This window comes from Elephantulus edwardii, unplaced genomic scaffold, assembly GCF_000299155.1.
Source record: "Elephantulus edwardii isolate Elephantulus edwardi_28Jun2011 unplaced genomic scaffold, EleEdw1.0 scaffold00026, whole genome shotgun sequence".
Taxonomy (NCBI): Eukaryota; Metazoa; Chordata; class Mammalia; order Macroscelidea; family Macroscelididae; genus Elephantulus; species Elephantulus edwardii.
In genome coordinates this window covers 20,026,270-20,040,110 of record NW_006399776.1, presented here as the reverse complement: position 1 = coordinate 20,040,110, position 13,841 = coordinate 20,026,270, and the positions used below count along the sequence as shown (strand labels likewise).

At 42.2% G+C, this 13,841-nt stretch overlaps 2 protein-coding genes across 2 annotated transcripts; one reads left to right on the top strand and one right to left on the bottom strand.

Moving 5' to 3' along the window:
- The first annotated feature begins 1,421 nt into the window (after positions 1-1,421).
- On the top strand, positions 1,422-1,883 carry RNASE13 (ribonuclease, RNase A family, 13 (non-active)). The gene has a single exon (XM_006883286.1). It carries the CDS (start codon positions 1,422-1,424, stop codon positions 1,881-1,883), a length of 462 nt encoding a protein of 153 aa, XP_006883348.1.
- A 2,251-nt stretch (positions 1,884-4,134) lies between these two features.
- On the bottom strand, positions 4,135-5,733 carry TPPP2 (tubulin polymerization-promoting protein family member 2). Its single transcript, XM_006883285.1, is given in 3 exon segments — positions 4,135-4,335; positions 5,118-5,271; positions 5,561-5,733. Coding segments are annotated over 3 exon segments (528 nt in total).
- Positions 5,734-13,841: the final 8,108 nt, after the last annotated feature.

Here is a 13,841-nt window from a genome sequence, read left to right as displayed (position 1 = left end):
CTTTCCCATCACAATACGTTTTTTGATTTCCTAGCTACTGGTGCCAAGAGTGTTGACCGTGGAGCCGAGCAAACTGAAGCTGTGAACAATCTCAGTCTCTTCACCATCCATCCTGATGCTACCGATTGGTCCAGTAGTGAGAATTTTTGTCTTCTGGACATTGAGCCTCAATCAGTGGAAACTGGTGTGAGATTGATTTGGTTTTATTTTCTTTAGAAGAGGAAGCCTATCAGTTATCAGGACAATATTCTGTAGGGAGACAAGGTTGAGAGGCTTGTGGAAATAAGGGACAAGCCTCAGGGAGCTAGCTCTTTGGTTCTCTTAAAAAGGCAGCTGTGGATGAAGAAGAGTCTGACCAACCAACACCAAAATTCTTCCAAATTAAGTTCTGGTGGTCTGGATTCCCTCAAGTCTGGACTACGTTATCGCCTCCAATCTGTCAAGTATGAGACTACAAGGTCAACAAGTATACATTTCCAGGAATGCTCTTACAGGCCCTAAGGTTACATTGAGTGGGTTGAGTGGAGCCTTCCTTCTCCAGGGACTTCACGTGGAGATTTCTTTGATTCTCCACCCAGCAATCTGGTGGGAGGCCTTGATGTACATGACCTCCTGTGTGCCCATGAGTGGGATGAGAGAGTGATAGACCTTCTGTTCTCTGGGGAATCAGGAATAAACACTTTGTTCCTCAGACACATGGCAGTGTTTTTTCTCTCTCACCTTTCAGGGGGAGCAAGGCCTATGGACCAGAAAAGAAAACATCAAAGAAAGCCCAAGAACCTAGAAGTTTCTGGCAAAGAGTCTGGAACGAAGTGTTCTGAGAGCACCACCCATCCAACCCCCTCGACCCAGGGGCTCCTCCAGCTCAGGAGATGCTCATCACCCTAACTGTTCTCTATCCAGAAATCTTTTCATCATCTCCTCACCACGTCTGGGCTGTCTGTGACTGCTGGTAAAAAAAATCCTGCCTTCCTAGCGCCACTTAAAGTTGGCCTTTAAGCTCCTGTCCCTCCTCCCAAGTGGTCAGAGAACTGTAAGTTTGCCCCATTCCTCCTGTTTTATACTTTTTACTAGGAAGAATGGCCAAGGTGTGAGGGATAATTAGGAAGTGTCATCTGAGATCGGTGGGATCTGATATTGTGCAAGTGTCTCAACTCACGGACTGGTTAAGTATGACCTGAATTGGATCTAGGGAGGTAGGAGGGGAATGGCTGTAGGTATCTGACCATGTGGGTGGCTGTTGCCAAGTATCTCCTCTCTTGGAGCAATGATGATATGGAGTGGATGAACATCTCCCACTGGATGTATCTTCCAGCTTATAAGAGAGAGGGGAAGATATAAAGAAGGCTGGGGATTCTGGGGTCTCCAGGAAGGAAAAGAAGGCTCTCTTTCTAACCACTTTAACTCTGCCAGCAGGAAGAATGTCACCAGTTGTGATGTGGCTACTTTCCTTCCAGTTCCTTCTGGGACCAACCCTGATTTTGAATAACAACCTACAGACTGCCATCAAGAACTTTAAACACTTATTCATTGACTTCCCCCGCCTTGAATATGCAAGCAGTTTCAAGGGCTACTGTAATGGTATTATGAGCTATGTGCGGGGCAGAATGCAAAGATGGGATTGTCCAAATGTCCACTACTTGGTACATGTCTCCTACAAATCCATCCAGAAGTATTGCAAGCATAGTGACAACTTTTGTGAGAACTATAACCAATACTGTACAATAACAAATGACTCCTTCCCCCTCACGATCTGTCAGCTGATGACAAACTACTCACCCATCAGCTGCTACTACAGTACCAACCTAACTAACCAAAAACTCTACCTGCTCTGTTCTCGCAGGTATAATGCTGAACCAATAGATATCATTGGCCTTGTCTAAGAAAGAGAGCCCTTAATTCTAATCTCCTTTCTCATCTCTGTCATCACAAGCTAGTCTTTTTTCATTCCTGAAACACAGAGCCCTGGCTTAAGCCTTCCTTTCTAACTTCCAAGGATTTTCTTCCAAGAGAGCAGTTATGTCATATTTCCATAGTTGTCTCCAACATCTCATATACACCTTCTACTCTTTCTCCCAAGGACAGTTTTACCTACTCAGGAAGCTGACTGTGTTCAGTTGGCAGTTACTGTTCATCCACTGGGCCAGATCCTGAATCCTGGATGGAGTCCCAGAACCTCAGCTCATATCACAGCTGCAAGTACCTAGCTTCTGTATTTCATCTCTGCACACCCACTACCATTCAATTTGCGGTCTTCCTCTATTTACCTAAAAATTTTCTCCAATAACCCACATGGTAGGAATCTCCATGACAAATTGCAGCCTTTCCCCCCAGAACTCCCCTCAGTTCCCACTCTGCTGCTTTCTATGATGTCATCGTTTCTCCTTTTCTATGACCTGCCCTGGCCTCCCTCCTTCTACCACAAAGTTTAGCAGTGTTTTTCCTCAATATTTCCAATCTCCTTTAGTAGCTTTATCTTCCTTTTTCCAATATTTTTTCTTTCTACCCTCCTAACCTTGGCTCACTGGAATTTTAAGTGATCTTCTCTAGCCTTTTCCCCAAAAGAAGATTCCTACTTTTCTTTTCTTCCAACAGCTCCTCCTGACATCCTCTAAACTTGTGGTTATGCTACTGATGGCACCAGGGGAAAGTGAGTCTAGTAAAATGCTAAAACTATGTCTGAGTTATTTAATATAGAACTATTGGAGGGAATGAGATGACCTCTGCATTAGTTTTGCAACCCCAGTAAACTTATGAGCATTTAAAAATAAAAAAAGTTTTAAAAACTACACACTAACTCAGTTCTGATTGACTTTTTTCTCAAGTAATTGATTTCTGCTCTTGGAAGCCTCGGGGTCACCCATTTCTCGCCCGATTCTTGGGCTAGCAGTTAGTAGGATCTTCTCCCCGTGTGGACCATGAAGGATGTGAGATTTAACTCAGGTCTGAGTTGTGTGTTGAAAGCAGATGCTCCACCATTACCCCTCCACCCCTAGCCCAAGCATAAGCTCCTAACAGGAGCTGAACTGAGTAGACTCTCATTGACTTCTGTGTATTCCTCTTCAAGAAGACCTGAATTGAAACAGGTTAGGAAAACAGATGCACAGGCAAAGGTCCTGTAGGTGGTGGCATGGCAAGATTTTAGCTCTCTTACTTAGTGCATGTTATCAGACAAAACCGACTGCTAGAAAAGGACATTATGGTTAGAAAATGAGATGGCAGCAAAAGGTAGGGAAGTCCTCAATGAAATGGAGCAATACACTAGCTAACACAATGGATTCATACATGCAACAATTATGAAGATGGCATAGAGGGGACAACATTTTATTCTGTTATCTTTAAGGTCTGACTATGAATCAGAGCTAACTGAAGGACCCCTAACAGCATGTCAACTCAGGAATTACTATTTTCTTTTGGGAGGCAGGCTCTGGTGGTGTCGTCTATTGGGAGTTGTACTGCTAACACAAGAGCCGCACCTCTCTGAGGGTTTGAATCCACCAGCTGCTCTGAGGGAGAAAGTTAGGCAATCTTCCCCTCGATTTCCAGCCTCAGAAACTCAATGGAGGCTAGCTATGAGTTGGCTCCAATTGTACCACGATGAGATGATGAGGTTTGGGAGGTAGAAGGAGCCTGGAGGTATAGGATGTAACATATTGAACTGCTAACAGAAGAGTTTACAACCTGAATCTACCAGTGGCTCCAAGGGAAAAATATAGACACTCACAGCCTCATAAATTGAATGGAGGGTTGCTATATATAAGGATCAACTTGACAGAGAGCAGTTATTTGTTTGTATGGGAGGTAAAGGAGGTGGATACCAGCAATGTATCCACAAGCAACAAATTCATGTAAATACATGCAACAAATAGTTTTATCTCTTCTTTTGGTTCATCCCTTATCACTAAATATATCCTCCCCATGTCCATTGTTGAAAGCAATTGTAATTTGTGACTGGGAGATATGAGCAGGGAGGTGGCAGGGAACATTGAGGCTTCTTGTTTCTCCCTCTTTCTATTCTGGTTGGTGTATCTGTTCCTCACCCTAATGGAATACAGGGCTCATTGGCTGCTGCACACACAGATGTTTATTGTTTCCCAGGCTGGTGTTGAAGATGTAGGGTCAGGGGCTGGCAAGCTAATCTGAGGCTCCCTTCTACTTCTCCTTATCATAGGTGCCAGCGCCCTTGTAGCCACTCACGTAGCCTGAGTTGTCAGTCACGTCTTCCCTTCCAGCAAGGCCCTTGCCTTTGCCGCTCTCATCAAAGCGTTCCTTGTGGGAGCCGGTGTACTTGCTGGTGTCTGTCAGCCGTTCCACTCCACCCACCTTTGTTGCTTTCTGCAAGTAATAGGTTTGGTTTGTTCCCTCTTCCCTCCATTCCACTGTCATAACCCTTTTCTAAAGACAGGTTTAGATAGTAGATGCTTCTAGTGCTTTGAGCTTGGCTCCTGCCAAAGTGCTGCTTTCTAAATTCCCAGATACAACTGGAGTGAGAGCCATGCATTCATAAAGGAGGAGGAGGTGGGGTATATGGGAACGTGAAGAGTATGTGGGAGGAGGGAGAGTGGAATTTTGTTTCCAGAAGAGTTTATTCAGACCTGACTGAGGGCTTCAACCTCAGACCCAATATGTAAACTTCCTCCTACTGGAAAGACCCTATTTGAAACCGAGAGAGTAAAGACCTTTTAGTACAGAGGGAACAGAGAACAGAGGGTGAAAGACAGGAGGTCAAAGATTAGATCTTGTTCAAAGAACAGAAGAGGAAGTGGAGATTGGACATCAAGTGTTCTGCATTCTGTGACCTCACAAAGCCACCAAACCCTAGTTGTCTGGACTCAGATACTAGAGTCTTGCCAAAGAGTCTAAATTCTTTAGACTGGCTATAGATTTTGAGCAAGTCAATTCTCCTCTCTGATTCTCTATTTACTAACCCCGAAATACCTAGATTACCTCAAAAGTCTGTTTCTACATCAACAGGGCTGAAGGAGTTTCCTGCCCTGTCTTCCTAGAGTTACACTGCTGGCAAGGATTAGTGACATTTAAAGGTGTTAGGGAAGATTAGAGCTGCAGAGGACCAGAGAAGTAGGATCAAGAGTTAGGGAAGAGGAATGTTTACTCACAGTAGTACCAGTGGTGGCTGGATCCTTGCCCTCCATGAGTTTATAAATGTCCTCCAGGGCTTCATCTGGGCTCTTCCCCTTGAACCGTTTTGGGCCCAACTCCTTCATTGCCTCTTGAAACTGTGCAAATGTGATGGTTCTGGCATTCTTGGCCCTGGGAGGTCAGACAGAAATCCAGGAACACTAGCACATGAACTCACCCACCTTTGAAGGGCCAATCCTTCTATTAGTTTTAGAATTGACCTCTTCAGTTCTTACACTGGGTATCTTGAGGACAGGGAATAGCAGAATGCGAGGTACCCAGTGAGTGCTCGGTAGGCTCACTGTAAATGTTCAGAACGTGAACTTTAGCAAATTCTACTACTTTGTTCATTCTTTTCTGTTTCTTTCCCCCTCCCACTTCCTTGCTCCCCTTTTATGCTTATGCTTCATTATTCCCTTACTTGACTTTGCTGAATACAATGTCCACATCTGTAGAAGTCACCATCTTGCCATCCATGATGCCACAATCTTTGCATAGCTTGCTGAAGTTCTTATTGTTTATTTCAGTACCACTACTAGCTGTGTCTCCAAAGGCAGCAAAACGCTGGAATGTCTTCCCGGCTTCTGATGCCATGATCAATTGGAGGCAGAGGAGGACAGTAAGGAGGCAAACTGGGGGGTGATAGAGGAGGGAAAGAGAGGACTGAGGAGTAATGAAGGTGAGGGGTAAGAGAAAATCAGAATTAGAAAAAAAACACACCAAAACCACCAAACCAAAACCAACCCAGAAACACACACAAAAAAACCAAAAAACACACACACAAAAAACCCCCACTCCATCCTTTCTGATCTCCCCACCCTATTCTCCTTCCCTCTATATCCTGCCTACACCAGCTACAGGATCAGTTTCCCCTTCCAGCACAAGGGATATTAATGTAGATCTTAAAACATAAATTCTCCACCATTTTGCCTCTAACTCACTTATTTTGTATACCTAGGGGGACTCTGATGGTTGCTGATCCTTCTCAGCCTTTGTATAGGTGTGTGCAAAGATATATGGGAGCCTGATGACTGGGGAGACTGGCAAGGAGAAGACAGAAAGGGGACAGGCAAGCTTCTATGACGTTGGTAGTGTCTATGTGATATCACTTCCTGTCACAGTTACAGCTCTCATCTTTGGGGGAGGGGCTTTTGATTTCCTTACCTTACCTGCTACATTAAACAAGTTGTAAACCTTAGAAACTCTCCTGATGGTCAAACTTACTTCATATATCCATGCCAGATTATCAGTGCTCTGGGAATTTGTCAAATTATTTTATGATCTGGTCCATAATAAAACCTGAGGAGAGTCTAGGGAAGGGATTAATGAAAACAGATTGCTATGGAATGTAATAATACCTTCGTTCCTAGGCTCCAGGACAACACAAAGAAGGAAGAACAGTTGCAAACAGACATTAGTGACTGGAATGTGGAATGTAATAATAATCAATGTAGGAAATTGGACATTGTTAAGGGAGAAATATTGTTCTGTAATGTAGAGTCAGAACCGACCGATAGCTGACACTCTAGTGGGTTTTCAGAGGCAGTTAATTGCACAGGAAGAGATTGCGGAACAGCTGGCGGTCTCGAACTCATGTCTTTGAGATTGCAATGCAGCTTATTGCCACTAGGCCATCAGAGCTCCCTCTGGAGAAATGGAATGTGTGAATATTGACAGACTAGGCATTGGCAAGATGAGATGGATTGCATGGTACCTTTTGAATCAGACAATCATATGATATACTATGCTGGAGATGGAAAGGTGAGGAAAACCTGTGTTGCATTCAAAATACCACTTCCAGATCTATCTTGAAATACAGTGTTGTGAGAGACAGGATAATATAGTATCAGGAGAAGATATAAGGAGTACACAGAGTCACTGTATCAGAAGGAATTGGCTTGACAGAAGAATTTAATGAAATAACACATAAGCAAGAACCTATGGTGATGAAGGAGGAAGTTCAAATTGCTCTGAAGGAATTGGCAAAAAAGAAGGCTCCAGGAGTTGATGACATTCCAGTTGACATATTTCAACAGACACTGCCCTGGATGTACTCACTAAGTTGTGCCAAGAAATCTGGAGGACAGCCAGCTGGCCGATTGACTGGAAGAGATCGATATTTGTTCCCATTCCAAAGAGTGTGGGAATTATCGAACAATATCATCAATATCACATGCAAGCAAGATTCTGCTGAAAATTATCCAAAAATGTTTAGAGCAATATGTCAACAGAGAACTGCCAGATGTGCAGGCTGGATTTAGAAGAGGTCATGGTACTAGGGATAGTATAGCTAATGTCAGATGGATTTTGGCAGAAAGCAAAGAATACCAGAAGAATGTCTATCTTTGCTTCATTGACTATGCGAAGGCTTTTGACTGTGTGGATCACCTCTCAAGTGCAATGACATCAGGCTGGAGACTAAGATGCGCCTGATCCAGGCTATAGTCTTTGCAATTACGTGCTATGCATTGGAGAGTTGGACAGTGAATAGGGATGATAGAAAGAGAATTGATGCCTTTGAGCTGTGGTGCTGGAGAAGAGTGTCGAATATACCATGGACTGCTAGGAGAACAAGCAGGTTTGTCCTGGAGAGGGTGAAGCCAGAATGTTCCCTGGAGTCAAGGATTCTGAAGCTTCATTGAACATACTTTGGGCATGTTGCAAGGAGAGACAGGTCCTTGGAGAGTGAAATCATGTTTGGGAGAGTGGGGGGACAGCGTAGGAGAGGAAGACCCTCAATTAGATGGATCGACTCTGTGAGTGGAGTGGTGGGAATGAGTACATTTGAGATGCCTAGGTTGGCACAGAATAGAATGGCGTTTAGAGTTCTTGTACATAGGGTCGCTATGAGTTGCAAGTGACTCGATAGCACATAACAACAACAACAACAACAACATCAACATACAGGAAAACCTGTGCATGTGACTATCAATCAAATTTATGCACCAACAACCAGAACCAAAGAAAAGGATAGATGATTTTTACCAACCTTCGCAGTCGGAAATTGATTGAACATATAACAAAAATGCATTAATAATAATGGTGACTAAATGCAAAAGTTGGGAACAAAAAAGGACTGATAGTAGGAAAACAAGGACCTGGTGATAGAAATTAGGCTGGAGATAGAATTTTGTGTAATCAGTGATTTATTCATTGCAAATACATTTTATAAGAAACACAAACAGTGACTATACCCATGGGCCTCACCTGATGGTCTGCACAGGAATCATATTGATTACATTTGTGGAAAAATTTGTTGGAAAAGCTCAATATCAGCTGTGAAAACTAGGCCAGTTGCTGATTGTGGAACAAACCATCACTCATATGCAGATTCAAACTGAAACTAAAGAAAATTAAAGCAAATCCACAAAACCCGAAATTTGACCTTGAGTCTATCCCACCTGAATTTAAGACCTTGAACACTAATGAACAAAACCTATATGAGCTGAGGGATTATATCAAGTATACCATCTATAAAGAATGCAAAAGGTCATTACAAAGACAGAGGAGGAAGAAAAGAGCAAGATGCATGTCAGAAAAGATTCTGAATATTGCACTAGAGTGCCAAGAAGCCAAAACAATGGAAGGAAATCAGAAAGTTAAGGAGCTGAACAGAAGATTTCAAAGGGTAGCTCTGGAAGACAAAGCAAAGTAGTATAATGAAATGTACAATGAGATGGAGTTGGAAAATCAAACAATCGAACTTGCTCAGCATTTCTTAAGTGGAAGGAACTGAAGAACAAATTAAAGCTAAGAGTTACAATACTTAAGAATGCTTTATATAGAACATGAAATGATCCAGGAAGCACCAGAAAAAGATGGGAAGAGTACACAGAGTCATTCTACCAAAAAGAATTGGCTGACATAGAAGAATTTAATGAAGTGGAGCTCTGGTGGCCTAGTGGGAAGAAGCTGTACTACAATCCCAGAGGCACACGGTTCGAATCCACCAGATGCTCTACTGGGGAAGGAGGGACAATTTCCTCCTGTACCAGTCAGATCTGATTTGATGGTACGCACAAATAATAAAATAAAAAAAAGAAGAATTTAATGAAACAACATATGATCAAGAGGCAGTGGTGATCAAGGAAGAAATTCAAGCTGCTGTGAAAGAATTGGTGAAAAACTCAGCCCCAGGAATTGATGGAATACCATTTGAAATATTTCAACAAGCAAATGCAGCCCTGGACATTCTCATCTGGTTGTGCCACGAAACCTGGAGGACAGTTACTTGGCCAGCAGACTGGAAGAGATCCATATTTATTCTTGTCCCCCCCTCCAAAAAAAAGTAATCCATCCTTTGCAGCATTCAGGAACAACTTTTTCAAAAAATACTACATAATTTGGGAGAAACTGGAGAGCATTATGCTAAGCGAACTAATTCAGTCTTAGAAGAACAAATGTTGCAACTGAGTTGTAAAACAGGACTGACAGCAGGATTGGGGAGAGTCTAAGAAAAGAGGGGATTGTATAACAATGAATTTTGTTTTTCTTTTCAAAGAGAAAAGTGAACTGGTGTGGGGAGTGGGCAGGGAGGAAAATGAAACAGTGAATGAATGGGGGAAAATTAAATGGGAAGAATATGCTGTAAAAAATAAATATATATGTTGCATTAAAAACAGGACAAAAAATGAACAAATATTGCATAAGACCATTATTGCAAAAATAGGAGGATAACTAGTAAATGTATGTGGGGATCCAAGGAGGTAAGGGGTGGAAGTGGTGGGGTGAGGATGAGTAGGGGCAAAACCACAGGGTTGTAGAGTTTGGTGTGTGGAGTGAATGAGTGAAGGAAATGGGAAAGATCTGGTGGGAACCTGAAAAGACAGGGTTTAATTTCATAAAACAATGTTTGGGAATGAGTGTATGAAATACAACGTGAATGAAGAATAGTGTGAAATGATGTATGCAAACATTTTAAGCAAACCAATATAAAAGAAAAATAAAAGGTGATCTAACAGAGTGTGGAAATTATCAAACAAGATCACTAATATCATATGCAAGCAAAGTCATACTGAAGATTATTTTCTAAAAAAAATGACTGAAACAGTACATCGACAGAGAACTATCAGAAATACAAGCTGGGTTTAGAAGAGGCTGAGGCACTAGGGATATCATAGCCAATCTCAGATTGGTCTTGGGTGAAAGCAGAGTATCAGAGGAATGACTATCTGTATTTCAATGCAAAGATGGTGGTGGATCTCAGCAAACTGTGGCTAACCTTGAGAAGAATGGTAATCCCAGAACACTTGATTGTGCTCAAGGAAGTAGTCCTCAGAATAAAGCAAAGAAACACTGCATGGATCAAAACCAGGAAAGGAGTGAGTCAGGGATGCGTCCTGTCTTCATAACTTTTCAATCTATATGCAGAACAAATCATTTGTGAGTCTGGACTTTATCAGGGGTAATATGTCATCAGGATAGGAGGAAGACTCATCAACAACCTGTGATATGGAGATGACACAACCTTGCTTAATGAAACTGAAGAGGACCTGAAGCATTTTCTGTAGAAGGTCAAGGACTGTAGTGCTCATTATGGACTGAATTCAACATCAAGAAACAAAGATTCTCACCACTGAGCCAGTTGGAAGCACCATGGTAGATGCAGAAGAGACTGAGATTAACAATTTCAGCTTACTCGGATCCACACTCAAACCCTCTTAGCACGACAAGTCAGAAAATCAAAAGATGAATTGCATCAGGAGAAGCTGCTTTCAGGGACCTTTTCAGAGTGCTGAAGAGCAATAACATCATCCTATAGACTGAGGTGTGCCTGATCCAGGCCATGGTCTTGGTAATTACTTGCTATGCATCAGAGAGCTGGACAATGACTAAGGATAATAGAAGAAGAATAATTGATGCCTTTGGTTTGTTTTGGTGCTGGAGAAGAGTATTGAACATCCCATGAACTGCCAAGAGAACAAACAGGTCTGTCTTGGAGATCATGAAAACAAATTGTTCCTTGGAGGCAAGGATTTTGAAGCTCTGTCTCACATACTTTGGGCATGTTTCCAGGAGAGGCCAGTCCTTGGAGAAAGATACCATGCTTGGAAGAGTGGAGGGACAGAGCAGGAGAGGAAGACACTGAATGAGATGGGTTGACAGTAACTGGGATAATGGGGATAGGTGTGTTGGAGACAGTGAGGTTGGTTGACGGTAGGGCAGGGTTCTTAGCTATTATGTATAGGGTTGCTATGAGTCATGGGCCACTTGATGGCAGATAACAACAACAACAACAAGGATTCAAATGTCCACGCAGATTCGTACACTCCAAGAGCAATGAAAGCTTTCCCTACTACCTGGTAGAGCATGGACCTTGGGAAGTTAAGAGATCTGGGTATGTGAGGGTGAAAGAGAGGTCAGGATACGTCTCAGACCGAAATTCTTCCAGACAGGAGTATCTGCACTTCAAAGACTTTCCTTAGGTATTTCTTTCTTTACCTTTTCTCAGGCCAGAGATCCTATAGTTAGATGCACTTCAAGGGTACTAAACCAGTTCCTGGGGAAGGACATCACGCTTGTTAAAGCAAAGTGTGATCAAAAAAGAGGAATACCCTCCAGAAGGAGGACTGACACAGTGGATGCAACGCTGGGCTCAAATTTAGCAGTGATTACAAGAATGATGCAAGACTGTGCATGATTATGTTATACAGAAGGTTGCTATGCTGGTTGTTCTTAGGTGCCCTTCAGTTGACTATAACTCTTAACAACCCTATAAACAACAGATGTGAACCTTGCCCTATTCTACACCATTATCAACATCTGATGTGCTTGAAACTGTTGGGATAGTCGCTTCGTCAATCCCTCTTGTTGAGTTGTCCTCTCTTTTCACTGACTGACCCTTTACCTTTCTCAGTAGAATAGCTTTTTCTAAGGACTGGCCCCACCTAACAACATGCCAAAAGTACATGAGATCAAGTTTCACTATCTTTGCCTCTAAGGAGCACCCTGGCTGCAATTTCTCCATTACCAACTTATTCTTTTGGCGATACCTAGAATATTCAGTACATCAGAACTCAAAGGCATTGATTCTTCTTTGATCTTCTTTTTTTCCAACTTTCTATGACTCATAGAAACCCCATGAAAAATGGATTTGAACTTTGCCCTATCCTATGCCATCTTCATCATGCAAATGTATATTGCTATATTATACCTATTTCTCCACTGACTCACTTTCAAGTAGATTTATAGCAATTGTCTATCAGATTTCTGCACCTAAAAACTGGTGGAGAGTGCCTGTCTTTCTCTCACAGTGCCTGCTGAATTTGAACTGGTGGAGACTCAGTTTTTCAGTGAGCAGCATAACACCCTACCTACTACACCACTAGGGTTTATATATTGTTGTTGTGTACTGTAGAGTTGGAACCGGCCCATAACTGACCCTCTGGTGGGTTTTCATGGCCTGAAGCCCCTCTACAACTATCAACATTTATCAAAGTTCATAGAGTTTCCGGAAGCATGTTATTTAGGAAGCGGATGTCTGTCTGTCTATCTATCTATCTATCTATCTATCTATCTATCTATCTATCTATCTATCTATCTATCCATCCATCCATCCATCATCACCTATCTATCTTTGGTGGCTTTATAATAAGGAATTATGCTGCTAGCCCAAAGATAAGAGGTTCAATTTCAACAGAGAGAATGGTGGGTAATCTCTTCTCATGTGATGTCTACTGCCTGTGAAAACCAGCTGGAGGGTCAGCTATGAGTAGTCACTTCTTTTTTTTTTTTGGAGTCACTTCTTGATATCAAGTTGTAACTTGATAGCACACAATAACAACAAATATACATATATATATTTGTATATTAAATACTTACTGCACAAGATCAAATAATACAGCCCTCAATATGGATTGCATCTCAGTGTCAACAAAACAAAATTTCTCACTGATAGGCAACATCATGATAAATGGAGAAAAAATTAATCTTACTTGGATCCACTTGGTACCAATGGTCAGGAGATCAGGAGACATATTGTACTGGGAAAGTCTGATGTCAGGGACCTTTCCAAATTACTAAGGAGCAATGTACCATTTTGAGGAGTAAGGTGTGCCTGATTTAGGCCACGGTTTTTTCAACCACTTTCAATACAGTCTGAGAGCTGGGCAATGAATAAGGATAACAACAGAAGAATTACAACCTTTGAGCAGTGGTGTTGGAGAGAGTACTGAATACCTCCTGGACTGCCAAAAGAACAAACAAATATGCCTTGGAGAAAGTGCAGCCAGAGTATCTATTGAAGGGAAAGGTGATACAGCCTCATCTCACATACTTTGGGCAATGTTGCTGAGAAAAGCTATTCATTAGAGAGTGACATCAAGCTTGGAAAGGTATAGGATCAGTGAAAGAGAGGAAGACCCTCAACCACGTGGAATGACAGTGATGGCAGCAATAGGCTCGAGTCTGTCAGAGATTGTAAGAATATCACAGAATAGGTCAAGGTTTAGATCTGTTGTTCATGGGTCACCATGAGTCACATTTGACTCAATGACGCCTAACAACATACATACGTGTGTGTTATATATATTGTCCTTGTTACACACCATCAAGTCAGAACTGAGTTTTCAAAGACAGCGAAAAGCATGGGGGATCTTGCATCCTTCTTTTACGGAGCAGCTGGTGAATTTGAACAGTTTGCCTTTGGAATTACAGCACAGCTTCTTTCTCTGCACACGCACACACACACACACACACACACA

Bases quoted from the DNA above. Each gene is read 5' to 3' on its own strand.
- RNASE13 (XM_006883286.1), top strand. From the start codon at position 1,422: ATGTCACCAGTTGTGATGTGGCTACTTTCCTTCCAGTTCCTTCTGGGA.